Source organism: Herpailurus yagouaroundi, unplaced genomic scaffold (assembly GCF_014898765.1).
Source record: "Herpailurus yagouaroundi ecotype Mexico unplaced genomic scaffold, PumYag 216, whole genome shotgun sequence".
In the NCBI taxonomy this organism is placed as follows: Eukaryota; Metazoa; Chordata; class Mammalia; order Carnivora; family Felidae; genus Herpailurus; species Herpailurus yagouaroundi.
In genome coordinates, this window is record NW_024412447.1 from 7,919,310 (window position 1) to 7,936,178 (window position 16,869).

Genomic DNA, 16,869 nt, shown 5'->3' on the forward strand with positions numbered 1-16,869 from the left:
TGCGACTCTTGATCTCAAGGTCGTGAGTTCAAGCTCCACACTGGGCGTGGAGCCTACTTAAAAAAACAAAACAAGTACATGCAGGAAAGAAAATAGAAGGGCACCTGGGTGGCTCAGTCAGTTAAGCAGCCGACTCTTGATTTTGGCTCAGGTCATGATCTTGTGGTTCGTGAGTTCGAGCCCCGTATTGGGGCTGACAGCGCAGAGCCTGCTTGGGATTCTCTCCCTCTCCTTGTGCCCCTCTCCAGCTCGCATGTGCGTGCTCTCTCTCTCTCTCTCTCTCTCTCTCTCTAAATAAACTTTAAAAAAAAAAAAGAGGAAGGAAGGAAATAGAAGAAAAGACTATTTCTTGGTGGAGAAATACATCAGTGCTTCACTGTGATCACCTCCATTGGAACTCCTGTCAGATTTGCACTGAGTTAGTAGTCTCTTTGGTTTCTTTCCTAAATTCACTGGCTTTGTTTCATATTTTGCTGATATAAAAAGAATCACTTAGATTCTGCCTGGTGTAAGATGTGTCTACTCAGGGACATACCCAACTGACCTTCATAGGACAGAGCTGGACCCAATGGCTTCCCATTGCTCTGAGCTAAGTGGCTCCAGGAGTCATCCGTTGACATCCTCTAGGAAGGGATTACTGGACCCCTCCACTTAAAAGCACACATCCCTTAGGGAAAGCCTTGAACAATTTTTGCCCGCTCCCTGTGTGCTAGGGAGATGGGTTTTCACCCGGGTCTTTGGGAAATCTACACTGTGCCAAAAACTTGTAGGGGCTGGACCCAGTGTCATGTGATGGAGCAGCACAGCCTCCTCCTGGGTACACAGGGGAAGGAGAGGCTAACCCTCTGGACTGGAAGGCTAGAGCCTGGGGGCTTACTCCCAAAGCCCTCAATTCAGTTGATGGGAATGAGTTTGGAAAGCCAAAAATTCCAGGAAGCAGGCCAGTTGTATCTTTGGTCTTGAACAGATCGTGGTCATACTGCTTACTAACTGTGTAGCTTGGACAGGTCACTTCACCTCTCTGAACCTCTTCCAGCCACTAGCCACATAGAGGGGAGAATAAATGGGATGGTGCACCAGCCCAGTGCAGGGGCTAGGCGCGGGGCGGGGAGGGGGTGGTGGTGTCCCTCTCCTTCCATTGGACGCCAGGCCCCTCTCTTGTGGCCTCGTTTTCCTGTCTCCCAAGCCAGCCCAGGGCCCAGTGCCACGTCTGAGCTGGACACCATCAAGTCAGACACGCACCAGCAATATGCAGGCCTCTGTGAAGAGACGTTCAAAGACTTTGCTGGAAGTTATTGAACCTTTCCCTAGAAAAATCTGCCTGCACCAGACGTGGTTGATTTGACGCACAGTTTCAAAGGGCTCGTTGGTTTGTGGTGTCCACTTGTAGGCACAGCCGAAGCAAGTGTTCAAGACCAGCTGTCTCCTTGTACTGCTGTGGGAAAAGCTGAGAGTAAAGAGAGTGAGTTGTCGTCTCGGGCCGGCCAGGGGGCATCTCTGCCATTTCCAGTTTCCTCGAGGTGGGTCTTACCACGTCTGCTGCTCGATGACTCTTGGCCATAATCATGGGTGCCCCACTCTTGAAATCACTTGCAACCCCTCCTCTCTTTTTCGGATGAGACAGTCCGAAGGGGATAGAGAGAGGGACAGGTGGCAGCCTGAGGTCCAAGAACTGAGACGACCCTGGGGGCACCCCAGCCAACCCTTGCTTGGCCAGCCACTTCATGACACGAGCATGACACCCCCAAACCCTGAACAGTTCACGGTACAAATTTATTTCTGCATAGATCATACAGAATACAAACAGTCGGGGTCGCCTCTGCTCCCTTAACCAACCAGAGCCCAGCCCCAGAAGGTCCTGCCTCAGGAGTCCGAGGTGAGTTCTCAGGAGGCAGGTTCTCGGTCAGACGAAGGAGGCGCGGTCAGAGCCGGGCGTGGCTCGGGGGCACGGGGCGGAGTCGGGGCGTGGCCTGCAGCCCGGGGTTGGCGGGACCTCCGGCCGCTGGGGGCAGAGGCAGGGGCACGGGGTCCACGGGCCTCCTACACGTAAGCGTTCTTCCCGTATTTGCCAAAGCTGCTGTCGCCTTCTTCGTCCGAGACCGCGGGGTGCAGGGGGGCGGCGAGGCCGGGGGACCGCACCGCGGAGGCCTCGTAGGGGAGCCTGGGTCGGAGGGGCCTGGGTCAGCGGTGGGGCGACCCCGCTCCCGCCCCTCCCCCTCGCCGCCACGCGCGCCGGTCCCTACCTGGGGGCCGGGGCCGCGTCGGGAGTGCGGCAGCAGGTGGAGCCGAGGCAGACACCGCCCAGGATGGCGAGCAGGGAAGCGCTCCAGCCCAGGTAGAGGGCGGGGCCCAGCTCGTACCTGGGGACAGGGACGGTGAGGGCCGAGTCCCACCCACTGCCCCCCAGGCTGGGGCTCCCACACTTACTTGGTCCCGGGATACAAGGGGTCGAAGAATTCGCGGGTGATGTTGAAGGCGTACCAGGAGATGGCCACCATCCCGCAGAAACCTGGGAAGGGAGAGGAGGGCGGCGCTCGCGCCCCAGGCCCAGCGGAGGAAGGGAGCTGGGGGAGGGCCACACGGGGGCGGCCCCGAGATCTGGACGCCCAAGAGCAAGTTGCACTCCCTCTCTTTCTTTTGCGCTCCCTAGCTCATGACTTTCCCCTCGGGTCCCAGCCGCAGCCCCCCTTTCTTGCCTAGTCTCCCACGCTCTGCCCTTCCTACCCAGCATCTTGATCACATCGTTGCCTCGTTTGGAATCTGCCCCATCCAAATCCTACCCACCCTGGAAAGTCCGGCTGTCCGGGCAATCCTCCCGCAGAGTCTGCCCCGACACCCTTTCCTTCGGCCTCCCCGGCCCCCCCCCCCCCCCCCCCCGGAGCCTGTGACCTGCCTCTGTCACCCAGCGCAGTGAAGGCCTGAGGCCAGTGAGACCCCTGGGCTACAGGACCAGCCTTGCCGCTCTCTGGGGGCGCCTCCAGTAAGTCACCTGAGCTTTCTGAGCCCGTTCCCACATCTGGAGAACAGGGCAAGACCCACCCTACCTCGCAGGCTGGCTGTGAGGCGATAAAGTGCGCGTGCTTTACAGACTGACAAAGGTGCTGTTGCTGTGCGCAGTGTGCTTGCACCCCGCGCACCCCAGACTCCGGTATCCCCGGCCAGGCTGTAACCTCTGGGGGACAGTCGCTCACTCACCTTTGCTCATGCCTGGCTCCTAGTGGGGGCTCAAGAAACATTGCTGATGGACTGATTTGGGGAGCATGAGTGAGGCTGGGGTGAACGGGGAGGCAGGGAAGAGCTGAGCAGAGAGGCCGGGTGTCCATTCAATGGGGAGGGTGAGACGCCCGCCGGAATGGGGAGTTGGAGGCGACAGGGGACCCCGGGTCTGCTGGCGCCACTCTCAACAACCCCCCCCCCCCCACGACAACGCAGGGCACACCCACCACCACCTTCCCCCAGTTACCAGCCAGTATGTGCAGGGCCCCTGCGACGGCGGCCAGCCTGGCCTTCCTGGAGAGCTCCATGCTCCCGATGTTTATGCAGCGCAGCCCCGCCATGCCTAGGAAGAGGCCCAGGAAGCCCAGGAAGATGGCGGTGATCATGAGCGCCCGGCAGGCCTGGAGGTACCCTGGGGAGGCGGGGCGCAGCCATGGGTCCCTAAGCTGGCCCCTTCCCCCTCCGAGGCTGAGCCAGCCCCTTACAGCCAGCCCCTGCTCGGGTCTCAGTCCATAAAGGCCCTCAAGTCCCCTCCTTCCCCTTCGGGGCCCTATTCCGCTGGAGCCCTGACGCCCCTCCTTCCTAGGGGCTCAACTCAGGCTCCGCCCCCCCGCCCCCGGTTCGGCGCACCTGCTTACTGGCTGTCTCCTTGGCACTACTGACACTTTGGCCAGCTACTGCTTTGGTCTGGGGGCCGTTCTGGGCCCTGTGGGATGTTCAGCAGCATCCTTGGCCTCTACCCACTAGATGTCAGCAGGAGTCCGCTCCAAGAGGGACCATCAAAATGTCTAGACGTTGTCAATGACCCCTGGGGAACAAAGTCGCCCCCAATCGCAGCCGAGAACCACTGCTCCGTCGCGAATGACAGAAATTGCACTTGAGTACTCAGCCCCTGCCCCACATCTGCTTCTCTCTAGGTCCCACGTGGCACAGCCCCTAGACATCATGAAGTGAGCTTTCTCCTGCAGTGACCTGTAGGGGGCAGCAGTTGCCCGTGGGTTACTGGGTGGGGGCTGGTTCTGATCTGGAAAGTGGGGTATCTAGGCGCAGGACAATCCAAGCCCATCTAGCTCATATACATTGGATGCCTCAGTTTCCCCTTTCTCAAAGCTGAAGGAAACGGCCAGTTTCCTTCCGGGCCCCTCTTCCCCCTTCTCTTTGATACTTGCCAACCACCCCAAGGACCTTGTTCCCCTTTCCTGGGTGGGGCCGTGCCACTGGTGCTGAAGACGCTGGGTCCCTGCCAGGAGGATGTGAAGTGGCCCGGAGTTGGCGGGTAGAGAGGAGGGACAAAGTTCTCTGGGAGCACTTTCTCACTCCCAGCCACTCCCTCTGGGGTTCCCCCCTCCCCCGTATCCTCTCTATCCAGGGCTGAGCAGCCCTGGGTCCCTAGGCCGCTGTGGTAGACAAAGGAGAGATTATTGATGGGCCACGAGGGAGCGTGGGCTGGGCGGCTGTGGGGGATTAAATAATAGTCAGGACCCCCCTCGGGACCAGAGTATCCGCCAGCCTGGGTTCCGGCACCCCTACCACCTGTGGGGCTGTGGGCCGGTTAACGCTTGTGCTTGTAGTTTTCCAGCTTGGGTGAGACGGGGTTGCCTGCGCCCCACGCAGCCAGGCCAGCGGAGACGGCACTGTGATGGCCTGCGTGAAGAACCATCACAACGTGGGGTGCCCTGACGACCCCCGATGCCGGGCAGCTGCCCTCTGCCCTTCCCCCTGGAGCAGGCTCTTGCCCCTCCATCAGCAGTTCCAAGTGGGGCCCTTCTCGGGCCGACAGGCTCACGGCAAACGCCCCTCTTCAAACCGCGATGTGGCTGAGGGATGGGTGAGGCGGGAAGGGCCAGTGCTGCTAAGCTGGCTGCCTGCAATGTCCCTTCTGGCCACCCGGCATTCGGGGCTTCTGGTCCGGATGGTACCCAGCTTTTATCGGGAGCTTGGGGAGGGCACGTGCCCTGCACATGGCAAATCCTGGAGAGGGGGATGAAGGCACGAAATCCCTGCTGGCTCAGGAGATTCTGGGAATCGCAGGGGCACGAGAGACCCATGCAGACCCCTTAACTGCGCAGAGCATCTCTGGCATTCCCGCAGCCCTGTTCCAAACCCAGTGTTGGCTTTAGTTCCATCCACTTCCCGGCACCTACAGTGGCGAACCGGAAGAGCACGACGGCTCCAAGGGGGGTGCGGGAGTGGCACCAAAAAGAGGACCTGGTCCTCCCCTCCTGGTCTCCGGCACGGGCCTACCGAAAAGACTCCCCCAAGGGATGCTGGGGACTACTCGGTGAACAGGAAGCGGGAAGACGCTATACCACCAAGAAGAACCTTTCTGGAACAAAAGACCTGTACGTTCCGGCCCTCCGAGAACTTCAAAAAATCCACCGCCTGAGAACGCCGAACACACATGCACACACACCCCTAGCTGCTTCCACCAGACACAGCGCCGCGGGAAGTCTTGCTTGAAGAGGGCCCTTGAGAATTCGCCGTGGCAGTGGCACCGATGCCTTTTAAGGGTCTCAACGCCAAGAACCCAAGATGGGCCTCCTCTGCACCCCCATGACCCCCAGCACTCTCACCACAAAGCTGAGATGCTGAAGTCGGTCTTGTGCGCACACGGGCCAACGAGAATCACGCTAAACGTCCCGGGCTGTAGCTCAACACTCACAACTATGCCACGCGCCTGTGCACGTTCCCCCGGTTTTACAGTTGGGGTGAACGAAGCTCGTTTCATCACCTGCCGGGGGCACCGAGCTGGTCAGCTGAGCCCGGCAGTCTGGCCCTGGTGCCTGCACTTGGAACCACTAGGGGTGTCACATCAGGGCAGGGGGACACGTGGGACGAGGTCTCCAGTGCGGCTCCAGATGGGGGCCGCCGGGCACTCCCAGCTCCCCGAGCTCGATCCAGGCCTCCCTTATCGGCTCGGTGCCCAAGGCCCGACCGTGGGCAGCAGTCACCCTCCCCGGGGGTCTCTCCCCGCCTCCCGCCGCCCCCTGGAGCGGGCCACCCCGCTCTCTCCACCCCATACCGGAGAGGGCCAGCAAGGACGGGAACTCCCGGCAGCTGTAGACTCCCAGGGAGTCGGTGGCACAGCTAAACCAGAGGTTCTCGAAGATGGTGTTGGTGGTGATGACGCTCCCGTGCACGGTGGACACTCGCCAGTAGCTGTGTGGCAGGGTCACCCCCAGCATCAGCAGCCCCAGGGCCGCCATGAAGAAGCCGAAGATCTCCACGGCCACCGACATGGTGAGATGCAGGGCCCTGAGGGGCGCCTGGGGCCCCAGAGGAGGGGAGGGGCTGAGCCCCAAGGGAACTTGAGGGGCTTTGGCTAAGGAGGGGTGTTAAGGCAGGCTGGAGAGAAAGGTGGAGAGAGCAGGGGGGGCCAGCAGCAACCTGGGGTGCAGATCTGCCCCCACCCCCCCGGCTTCTGCCCCCTGCCCTCCCTCTGGGTTCCTGCTTCCCCGAAGGTCCGGGCAGAGGAATGAGCCCAGAGCGCCGGGCAGCTGTTGACGCGGAGATGGAGGGAAGCAACGGAACACGGGCCAAAAGTCCACCCCCTCCCCCAGCCTCTGGGCTCCCCGCCCCACAAGGGGGGCGGAGAGGACTAATGGGAGTGACCAACGAACTGATGGGGCTGAGGGGGGCCCCCACGGGAGGCACTGGAAGCAGAGGGGAAGCAGGGAAGTCGCTCTGACTCAGCTCTCATCGGGGGGCCGGAGAATGGAGCCAGGACGAGGAAAGAGAAGGTGACTGAGAGACCGGGGCCACAGACAGACCTTTCGCGGGGCAGGATCCGGGGAGCGGAGCCCCCCTCCTGGATGTTGGTGAGAACAATTTAAGAAACTCCAAAGACTTAGGGTTCGGGCTACTGAGTCACCGAAGAAGATTAAGGTTGAGTAAGGCATCAGGGCGTCTGGGCGGAACCCGCAGCTCTGGAGTCCAGTCAACCTGGATTCAAACCAGACCCACCATCTACCAGAGCCACAAGGGCCTGGAGTCTGAGCCCCTCGGGCTTGTTCCTGCTTCTGTGAACTAGAACTGGCTCCCTCACCACTGTGACCCCAGATCAAAAGCTCCCTGCACGTGGGAACTGCTCCATCCTCGGGGACCACTCTGGCTCCGGGTGCCGCGGGCACAGGGTGAGGCCACCAGTGGGTTGCTTCCCTCCAAACTTCAACTTCTTGAACTTGAATTTCCCCCCTCGTCGGGTTGATCTTTGACTCTCGGCAACAAGCTTGATCTCGCTGCCAAGGGCCACCAAGGGGGATAAATCACAGGCCCAGAACGTGATCCTGTGGCTAATCTAAGCAGCTCAGTTATCAGAACTGTCACCAGCTCTATTAATTGTGATGGGTTAGAAACCGCCGGGCCCCAACCCCAAGCCGAGGCTGAGCACCTGTCCTGGTGCAGACGGTATCATTTCCTGCCTCAAGGCTCCTCAAGGAGCCAGGGCAGCTCTGGTTCTCCTCTAGCAAGCGCAGCAGGGGCTTGGTCTCCAGGGGTAGGGAGGAACCGATGCTACCCCCCAGGCAGTCACAGGGGACATCAAGGAGCCGAAGGGTGTCCCATCACCCCCCCCTCCCCCTGGCGGGGTCCCCTGGGCCCCCCCCCGGGGGCCCCCCCCCCCCCCCCCCCCCCCCCCCAAGCCAGGCTGGCTTGGCTGTGGAACGAGAGGTATGCGGTGAAGCAAGACAGGCCCACGCTGAGCCTGGCACCGGGCGGGTGTGGGGCAAAGCAGGCTGGGTGGGGACTGGGTCCTGACCTTTCCATCTTGGAGCCTATGACTGGGATGTCCTGGGTTTGCAACCTTTCTCAAGAACCTGAGGAGTTCTCTCGAAGGCCCAGCCCTGCCCCTGGGCGGCGGCCCCTCCCCAGGAGAGGATGGGGAGGAGGGGGGCGCAGGAAGACAAAGGGAGAGAAGGGTGGAGGTTTGGGAGGAAACCGAGTGGGGGCCCCCCCTGGTGTGGAAAACTCCACGTGCTAAGAGGCAGCTGTGTGGGTCAAAGGAGACAGGAGACATAAATCCTGGCCTGTCCCCTCAGCTCTTCCCTTCCCGCCTCCCATCACTGCTTTCTCCCAGGATTCCAGCACCGTGCAAAGGCCACGTCCCGTGTCCCTGTGTCCCCATGCTGCCTACCACTGCTTTGGGGGAGGGGAAGGAAGGAAGGGTGTGGGCTCTGGGCAGCTTGGCGGACAAAGGCGAACCCCACACCAGCCTGGGGGCGGGTAGGAGTAGGAAGGCGCGCAGGAAAGGACCACGGGTGACCCCCACCTTTGGGCCCAGTGGAGCCCGCCCCTTCTTCCACACAGACACAGCGGTTCCGAGCCAAAGCCCAGTTTTATTTACACTCGTCCCGGAGCACGTGGTTTGGGGCTATTGGACAGGTCTCTGGGGAGAGGAGGCCGAAGGCAGAGGGCAGTGATGGGGTACAGGGGAAGGGACGGAAAGGATGGACGGCCACCCCCCCACCCCCCCTTCGAACGTCCTCCACAGGCTCCCAGGCATCCCTGGGCAGAGGCGGAGGCGCGGTCTCCTTTAGGATTTGGACTTGGATACAGCAAGTCCGATGAGTCCAGCCAGTCCCGCCACGCCCAGGGCCATCCCTCCAACAATGGCCATGCCCACTAGTCCGTCTGGGGAAGGGAAAAGGGAGACTGTCAGGAGCCCAGCCCCCACAGGGACCCTGCCCGGTGCGCCTCTTCCCCTGGAGTCATGAGGCAAGGGACTCCAAGGCGTACAGGAAGAAGGGACTGAGGGACTGAGGAGGATGTGCCTGGAGCGGGGGAAGGGGTCCTTTAAAGGGAGACCAGAGAGGGGGCGCCTGGGTGGCTCAGTCGGTTGCGCGTCCGACTTCAGCTCAGGTCGTGGTCTCGAGGTTTGTGGGTTCGAGCCCCGCATCGGGCTCTGTGCTGACAGCTTAGAGCCTGGAGCCTGCTTTGGATTCTGGGTCTCCCTCTCTGTGCCCCTCACCTGTTCACACTCTGTCTCTCCCTCTCACAAAAATAAATAAACATTAAAAAAAAGTATCTTCTGAAGGGCAAATTTAAAAAAATTAAATAAATACAAAATAAAGGGAGACCAGAGAGCCCAGGCGTGGGGGAAGGAAGACTTGGTGAAGAGCAGAGAGGTGCCCTGGGAGGACAGGACGAAGGGGCCAGGGAGACAGGCAAGCAGGGGGAGCGGGGAGCAGGGGGGTGGGGGGCCGAGGGGAAGGTTCACCTTTCTTCATGGCCTTGTCAATAAGCTGCTCCAGTTCCTTGGCCTGGTTGTTCTGGGGCTCTGTCTGCAGCAGCCCCCGCACATACTTTAGTGCCTTCTCATATTCCTGCGCTCAGGGAAAACACAGACACACACCCCCCCAGTATTCCAGCCTCTTCCAGCCCCTCAGAGGGACCTGCACTTGCCCCGGAGGCTCCTCCCTCTACCCCCACCTCCTCCCTCCCTCCGGCCCCACCCAACGGAGTAGAGTCCACAAACAACCCCAACCGTGTGGGGGTGATAAGCCTGGGGAGATAACCACCCAAGGCTCGGGGCTGCACCCCAATCCTGAGGTCACCCACACCCTTGGCACCTGGATCTTCTGTCCCTCACCTTCCCTCGGCGTCAGGACCCGTCGCCTTGCACCTCTGTACCCGACACCCCCCCTGCCCGCTTGCCCTGTCCGGCCTCCCTGACGGCCAGGGCTCTACCCTGGAGGGGAAATGCCGGGTGGGGTGGCCCACCCGGGGGGGGGGGGGGACGAAGGGGGCTGCCGCCTTACCTTGAGCCGGTAGTTCCCCACGGCCAGGTAGAAAACATAATCCCGCTGCTCCTCTTTGCTCCCGTTGGGCAGCAGCTCTGGGGAGGGTGGTGGCAAGAGGGTGAAACCCGCTCCTCTCCTCTCCTAGTGCCTGTGTCCCAGAGACCCCCTCCACTCTCCGAATCCCTGTACGACCCCGGGACAAAGTCACCGTGCTGAGCTTCCGTTTCAGCTCTGGCCCTTCTTGGCTTCCCAGTCAGGGCTCCGGGGAAGCACAAACCCAGGCTGCCAAATACCCCGCTGATGAACACCCTGGTTTCAACACTATATAGTCAGCTCTAGTTCATCTAAGTGAACTGGAAGGAAACTGAGGCACTGGAGAAGCCAAAGGTACCCGCTGTGTTCTCACTGTAGCTGTTTGCTGCCCAGATTGGGGTTAAAATAAATTTGCACTCCCCCCCCTTTAAAAAATCAGCTCAAAACTCCCCTTCAATTAGCATTCTCTGAATGACCCCTGCCTGACTCTATCTTAATTCAGTGACTTCGCAGAGGCTTCTGTACAATTTGGGGCTAAGTAGCTTTGCAGGTGTTCATAAATCTTCCCCAGTGCCCGTACTTTCTCCTCAGCTAGAAATGGCAACGCTCAGCGACATCTTCTACAGGTATGCCCTGCAGTAAAGGAAGCCTGAGAAATCCGAATTAGCAACTTAGGCAGATGCAGGTGAGGTTATTTGCATTTAAAAAGATTCTTATTTTTATAGATACACAATAGCCATCCTTCGCTAGTGTACTGTTTGCTTCCACGTGAATACTTGGCCAAGAGAAAGCGGGTACAGGGTACAGAGAAATCTGAAGGTCAAGTATGGCCTGTGACAAAACAGTGACCTATCGAAAACCAACGGGAGACAGGATTCCAATCAAAAAAGCATCATCTGCTCGCAGGTTTGCACTAATCCCATGCCACCCTCACGAAAGGTTTTCAACTGCTGCTGAGTAAGCAACATGGTGGGGCCAAAGAGCAAGGGCCTGGGACACACAAGACAGGAGCTTCTAGTCCTAATTCAGCCATTAATTCATCAGCTGTGTCACCTCAGACAAGTCACCCTCCTTCTGTCAGACTGCCAGATCACTGAGTCCTGGGGGGAGTGACACGCCATGGTTCTGTCTGGCTAAACAGTGATGACGCCACAAGCAAACTGGGCGAAGCCAGGCCAGGGTGCAGCCCTCTGTTGCAGTGCGTTTACTGGCAAATAACTGTGAGGTGACAGCTACAGGGTCCCATGTCGACACAGGATCCCAGCACTTGAGATGGAGGGAGGGAAGGAGGCCACGGTGGTTGGGAAGGGCAGGACGGACCCAAAGGCCACTGGGAAGGGGAGGGTCGGGTAGCCTAGCACCTCACCCTCCAGTAGTGCGATGCCTTTGCGGATGTCATCATTGTACTTGCTTCGCACCAGGCACCAGGCGTACTCAAACTGCGTGCTCTTGGACACGGAGCCTCCTGCCTTCTCAGACTGAAATTTCTTTTCAAACTTCTGCCACAAGAGAGGAGAGGAGTCATTTAGAAAGGAAGGGACGAACCATTCTCTACCAGGACCTGGGTGTCCATTTCCCAGCTACACTCCATCTTCCCCAGTCTCTGTCACGTCTCCCTCGCGGGCCTTGGCATCTGGCATCCCGGCTTCCGCCATCTCCATCCCTGGGATCCAGGTACTCTGCTTCTTGGCAGCAGGGTGTCTCCCCCCGACACTACCCCTGTCCACTTCCCTCCCCCTAGTGGTACCGAGCGGAGATGCCACCTGGTGGCGGCTCCAGGCACCGCCGGCGAAGCAGCTGACCCCGAGCGGCTGGCCGAACAGTAAACACGCTGTCCGAACAGCTCAACAACAGCCCACGCCGCCCCTCGTCGGTGGCTGCTTCCCCCAACCAGCCCCACCCGGCTGGGTCTGGGCCTTTTCTTATCTGCTAAGTGGGAATAAGAGTAGTGCCCACTTCCTAGAGCTACAAGGATTGAGATATCGCCGGCAATGCACTTAGCACCGTGCCGGTTTCGGTGAGTAACATATGAAACTTCATGCTAGTCGCTATATTCCCCTGTCACCGAAGGAACACTCAAACACAGGTGTCCGCACCCTGACCTCCTAACTCCTGCACGCACTCAGAACTGGTCAGTCTTTCCAAGCCAGACTCCAGGCCCCGAGTCTGGGGCGTGGTGGTGCAGGAAACTACAAGTCCCATTGGCCTCCGGGACAAAGAAGAGCCTCTGGGCAAGAGCCGGACGCTGCAGAGGGTGCCGGGAGCCGTAGTTCGGCCTCCCTAGGAGAGCCTGGTGCTGGGTAGAGGGTCTGGCCCCACTTGGACTCTCCTCAGGACCCGCCCGTCCGAATGTTCCCTCTCCCTCCCTCGGGGCCAGGCCTCACCAGCAGGTCGTCCACAGACACCAGCTCGTTCAGTACGGCCTCCATGGCCGCCGCCCCTGCAATCCTTACACCTAGGTCGCTACTGTGCCACCGTCTCCATGGCCCACTGGTAGGGCCGGAGGGCCGCTTCCGTCGTCCGGCGGAAGCGAGCCCCCTCCCCACGCAGAGCCAATCACCTCATGTTGCTGATGCCGAGCCCGCCCCGCCGCCGGGGGACGCCCCGCCTCTTCCTTCCGGCGCCCTCGGCGCACGGGTTGGGGCACTAATGCGCAAGCTCCGCCCGACCCCCTTTCCTCTCCACCTGCGGACGGCTCACGCTGCAACTCCGAGTCCCCCGCTCGTCCTCCCGAGTTCCCTGTATGTGCCTTCCTTCACCGAGGCTGCCTTAATAAAGTTTGGAACTGTGTCTTCTAGCTGGCCCTTGGGCTCAGAAACAGCAGAAAGAAGTTGGAGGACCCGGCTTGATCTAAACCTTCCTCCCCTCCGGCCCCATCCCCTCTAGGCCTAGGAACCCGGAGGCTATGTGACATTTCGGTGCCTGTAACAAAATCATAACTGGTCCCAAGGTTTTTAGGGCCTCTGCTGACCCTTACAAGAGGACTGACAACTGGACCTGTTAACATACACCCAGAAACCGCAGTGCATACGCATAGGGGATAATACGGAAATCTTTAAATGGGAATTCAAAGTTGTTACCCCATTACTTGCAGACAGGGTCCAATCTTTTAATACTTAGATAAAGCATCCTCCGGGTGTGCCTGAGAGGGAGCATCGGCCGTGGGTCACGCAGGCAGCGAGGAACAATCAAAACATGGGAAAGGTAAATGTGCACTCCTCTGGTTCCTGTGCTGTGCAGTGATGGGACTGGGTAGGTAGTGACTTTCGAATTCTTTTCACCTTGACCCACAGTGCTCCAGTGCACATTACAATGTAAGTTCCATGAGGGCACAGATAGGCTCTTGTTCATTTGTGCGTCTCCAGCACCTGACAAGATCAATGTCCAATGAATATGTGTTAAATATACATGAAATAAAGCGAACAAAAGGAAATAGGGCAGTGCAGATGCAGGAGATTATCATCCAAACATCTTTCGTGTTTGCAAAGCTCTTTTAAATTTTTTTTTTTTTTAATTCTCATAGTAGCCTTGTGAGTTAGGTAGGCAAGAATTACTCTTCTCTATTGAGCTCAGACAGTTGAAATGACTGATATGAGGAGTCCCATTAAAAGATAAAGGAGAGGGTAGAACAAGTTCATAAGTACACTCTAGCTATTCATCTTTAAAAACCTCAGGCCTAAATTTGTAATTTTTTGCTGGTTTACAATAGAGGACTCCCCTTAAGCAGCAGGGTGAACTAGAGAGAAACAATTGGCTTTAACTTAAAATCTAAAAGGCAAGGCAATCCTGAGAAACCATTTGTTAGATAGTACAGTAGGAAAATTAAAAATAAAACCCCGCGAACTACCACCAGTGCTGCTGAAATTATAATACTGGTTTCACTGTCTTGGCTAGCGGCCAGTATTTTTAATTCACACTAGTTGTCTGTTGGCAATCACACACTTGTGTGATAACCTGATGAATGCCACCCTCCCATTAGAGGCTGGAAGCTACACGACAGCAGGGTCTGTGTCTATATTGCCCATATTACACCCCTAGAGCTCAGCTCAGTGCCTACCACTAGTAGATACTCAATTTGTAATTGTTGTGTAAATAAATACTGCAGTCGCCATCATTAACTTTTTGGAAAGCAACGGGGAGTATGTAGTAAAAGCTACAAGATGTAATATTACTTAACTGGTAATCTGTGAAATGGTCAACAAAAGCAAAAAAAAAAAAAAAAAAACAAAAAAAAAAAAAAAAAACCCCCCCACCAAAAAAAAAAAAAAAAAAGGAAAAAGGAAAAGGAAGCCATGAAGATACTCATTCCTGCATTATCTTTGGAGGTAAACAGACAACAAAAGCTCCAGGGAATTGTTTTATTAAATGATGACACATCGATATAACAAAATAACACACAGCTTGAAAGTCAGAGTCATCTGGACTCTTTGGATGTGGATGGTAATATTCAAAACAAAACGAAAAAGCATGCACTTCTCTAATTTGGTCCCGTAAGTGGTCAGAAAGGAAGCTGACATTTTTTGTTGTTGTTGTTAGTGGGACTAAAACCTAGAGTTGGTACTTGTTAGCACACTCTGGGCCCTGGGCCCCTCCCTTGACTACAGTATTAGTTGCAAGCCTGCTCTGGTCTTTTGCCCTACAGCTTCTTGTTAGTGGGCAGCCCACGAAAAGAGCTCAGCAAACACCCACTAAACAGGATTCCACTATTTGTGTTCCTCGCGTCTCCTGTGATCGCTCACCTACACTTCCCACTTTCCTCTGCTATCCAATCAGAAAGTCCTATCCACCGCAAGCTCCTCCATCCATCCATCCATCCATCCATCCATCCATCCATCCAACAAACAGTAGTTTGAGGCCTACGTGTGCCAGGCACTCTTCTGAGTGCTGGGCAAGAGAAATGAACTAAACAGACACAGTCCTTCTCTCACACGAGTTCCATCTCCATGGAAGAGACAAGACTGCTAACGAATAAATGAATTATCAGCCCACCTCCGCCTCCATTCTGTCACCATACTTCATACATACTTCAGATTTTTTCCTCCTCCAACCCAGCCTGGTTGCCAGTAGTACTTTAAAGTGCAAATCAGGGCTGAGTAAAACGCCGTCTGGGCTACGCAGAACATTGTGCAAATGTCTTATCACGCACGTGAAGCCCGTCAGGGTCGCCCCTGCTTACCTTTCCAGCTTTATCTCCTGGCACCCACCCGTCCTGCACGCCGAGACGTTTTCCTGGCAGCCACCTTTCTTCCACCCGGAATGCTCTCCGTTCACCAAACACCGGAGTGCCAACAGGGCAGGCGACTGCCAGCCCCAGGGCCGTCACGCCTCCCGGACAGCTTTCTTCTATCCGGTCCCCGCACCTCCAGCTCCTCGGAGGTATAGCGTTTACCACCCAGCCCTTCAGTCCTTGATGTGGACAGGGACTGGGTCTCGTTCATTTCTCTGTCAAAGGCCAGGCACCCAAGCATCGTTCGTGGGGTGAATGAAAGAGTAACCACTGGCGCTGAGAACTACGGAGACATTTGCACTTCCGGGTGGCGGTTAAATTGGCTCCCGAGGAAGGGAGGAGCGGATGCCTTCTCCGGGGCTACTCTAGGAAGAGGGCTCGGTGGTCCCGGAGGACCCGCGGAGCCGCAGGGAGAACTTCTGCGCAGTCGCCGCCTCCTCGGGAAGGCGGGGCCGAGCCGAGCCCGGCGGGGGGGCGGGGCGGGACGCCGATGGCCAATTAACGGGCTCGGCTCCGAGAGAGAGGCGGAGCGTGGCGCGATTTGCAGGCGGGGTGGTGGGCGCCAAGGCCTGGGACTTTGGAAGCTCTTCCCCTGGCTCTGTGACCCCGGGGTGACCGAAGTGCTCCCTGTTAACTGTTGCCCCAGAGATTTTTCTCTGTAAACTAAAATTTACGTGTTGTCTCCTTTAGAGTCTGTCTCGGTTCAAAAGTGTGTGATGGATACACACGACGTGCACACACAAACCCGACGTGCACACGAATCGCCTGGAATCTTGTTAAAAATGCAGTCTGATTCAGTAGGGTAGGGTGAAGCCCAAGGTGTTGCATTTCTAAGAAGCTCCCACAGGAGGCTGATGCTGTAGATTTTCTCAGACGCTTTCAGGAGCAAAAGTGTGAAACTTTGTCAAAGTGCAGTCTCTGGACCATCCGCATGGGCATCACCTGGGAATTCTTTAGAAATGCAGATAATTGGGGCGCCTGGGGGCGCTCAATGGCTTAAACCTCCTGCTTCAGCAGTGAGGTCGTGCTCTCACAGTTAGTGGTTTCAAGCTCTGCTTCCGGCTTTCTGCTCTCAGCACAGAGCCCGCTTTAGATCCTCTCTCTTTCTGCCCGCTTCCATTTGTTTGCTTTCTCTCTCAAAAATAAACGCTAAAAAAAAAAAAAAAAAAAATTGCAGCTAGGGGCGACTGGGTGGCTCAGTTGGTTAGGCGACCGGCTTCCGCTCAGGTCATGATCTCACAGTTTGTGAGTTCGAGCCCCGCTTCGGGCTCTGTGCTGACAGCTCAGAGCCTGGAGCCTATTTCAGATTCTGTGTCTCCCCCTCTCTCTACCCCCTCCCCTGCTCACGCTCTGTGTCTCTCTGTCTCTCATTAATAAATAAACTTAAAAAAAATTTTTTTTAAATGCAGGCTATTGGATTTCACACGCACTGAATCACAAAGTCTGCTGGGGGGTGGGGGGGCAGCAGTTAGTGTTTCTACGAGCCCTATGGGTAAAACTTTTTTTTTTTTTTCTTTTAGAGAGAGTGTGGGCAAGCCAGGGAGAGGGGCAGAGGGAGAGAGAATCTCAAGCAGGCTCCATGCTCAGCGCAAGCCCAAAGCAGCCCTCCATCCCACGACCCTGGGATCATGACCTGAGCCAAAATCAAGAGCTGGA

General features: G+C 57.2%; 2 protein-coding genes and 1 long non-coding RNA gene across 9 annotated transcripts; 1 reads left to right on the forward strand and 2 right to left on the reverse strand.

Moving 5' to 3' along the window:
- Positions 1-270: 270 nt before the first annotated feature.
- Positions 271-7,683, forward strand: LOC121017670 (uncharacterized). 7 transcript variants are annotated; one of them, XR_005784851.1, is made up of 5 exons: positions 271-1,520; positions 1,788-1,876; positions 2,651-2,980; positions 3,433-3,623; positions 4,134-7,683. It is a non-coding gene; the product is annotated as an uncharacterized LOC121017670 (long non-coding RNA). The 7 variants fall into 7 exon arrangements; XR_005784849.1 differs by having other exon boundaries at positions 273-1,520; positions 2,701-2,980; XR_005784852.1 differs by having other exon boundaries at positions 273-1,462; positions 2,701-2,980.
- CLDN15 (claudin 15) lies at positions 1,755-6,481 on the reverse strand. Its single transcript, XM_040456041.1, has 5 exons — positions 6,239-6,481; positions 3,464-3,628; positions 2,428-2,509; positions 2,244-2,360; positions 1,755-2,161 (listed from the first exon to the last, which is right to left on the reverse strand). The coding sequence occupies exons 1-5, from the start codon at positions 6,453-6,455 to the stop codon at positions 2,041-2,043; spliced, it is 702 nt and encodes a 233-aa protein (XP_040311975.1). The 5' UTR covers positions 6,456-6,481; the 3' UTR covers positions 1,755-2,040.
- Positions 7,684-8,529: 846 nt separating the features above from the next.
- FIS1 (fission, mitochondrial 1) lies at positions 8,530-12,522 on the reverse strand. The gene is made up of 5 exons (XM_040456045.1): positions 12,371-12,522; positions 11,353-11,485; positions 9,972-10,048; positions 9,431-9,536; positions 8,530-8,844 (listed from the first exon to the last, which is right to left on the reverse strand). Exons 1-5 carry the CDS (start codon positions 12,413-12,415, stop codon positions 8,747-8,749), a joined length of 459 nt encoding a protein of 152 aa, XP_040311979.1. The 5' UTR covers positions 12,416-12,522; the 3' UTR covers positions 8,530-8,746.
- Positions 12,523-16,869: the final 4,347 nt, after the last annotated feature.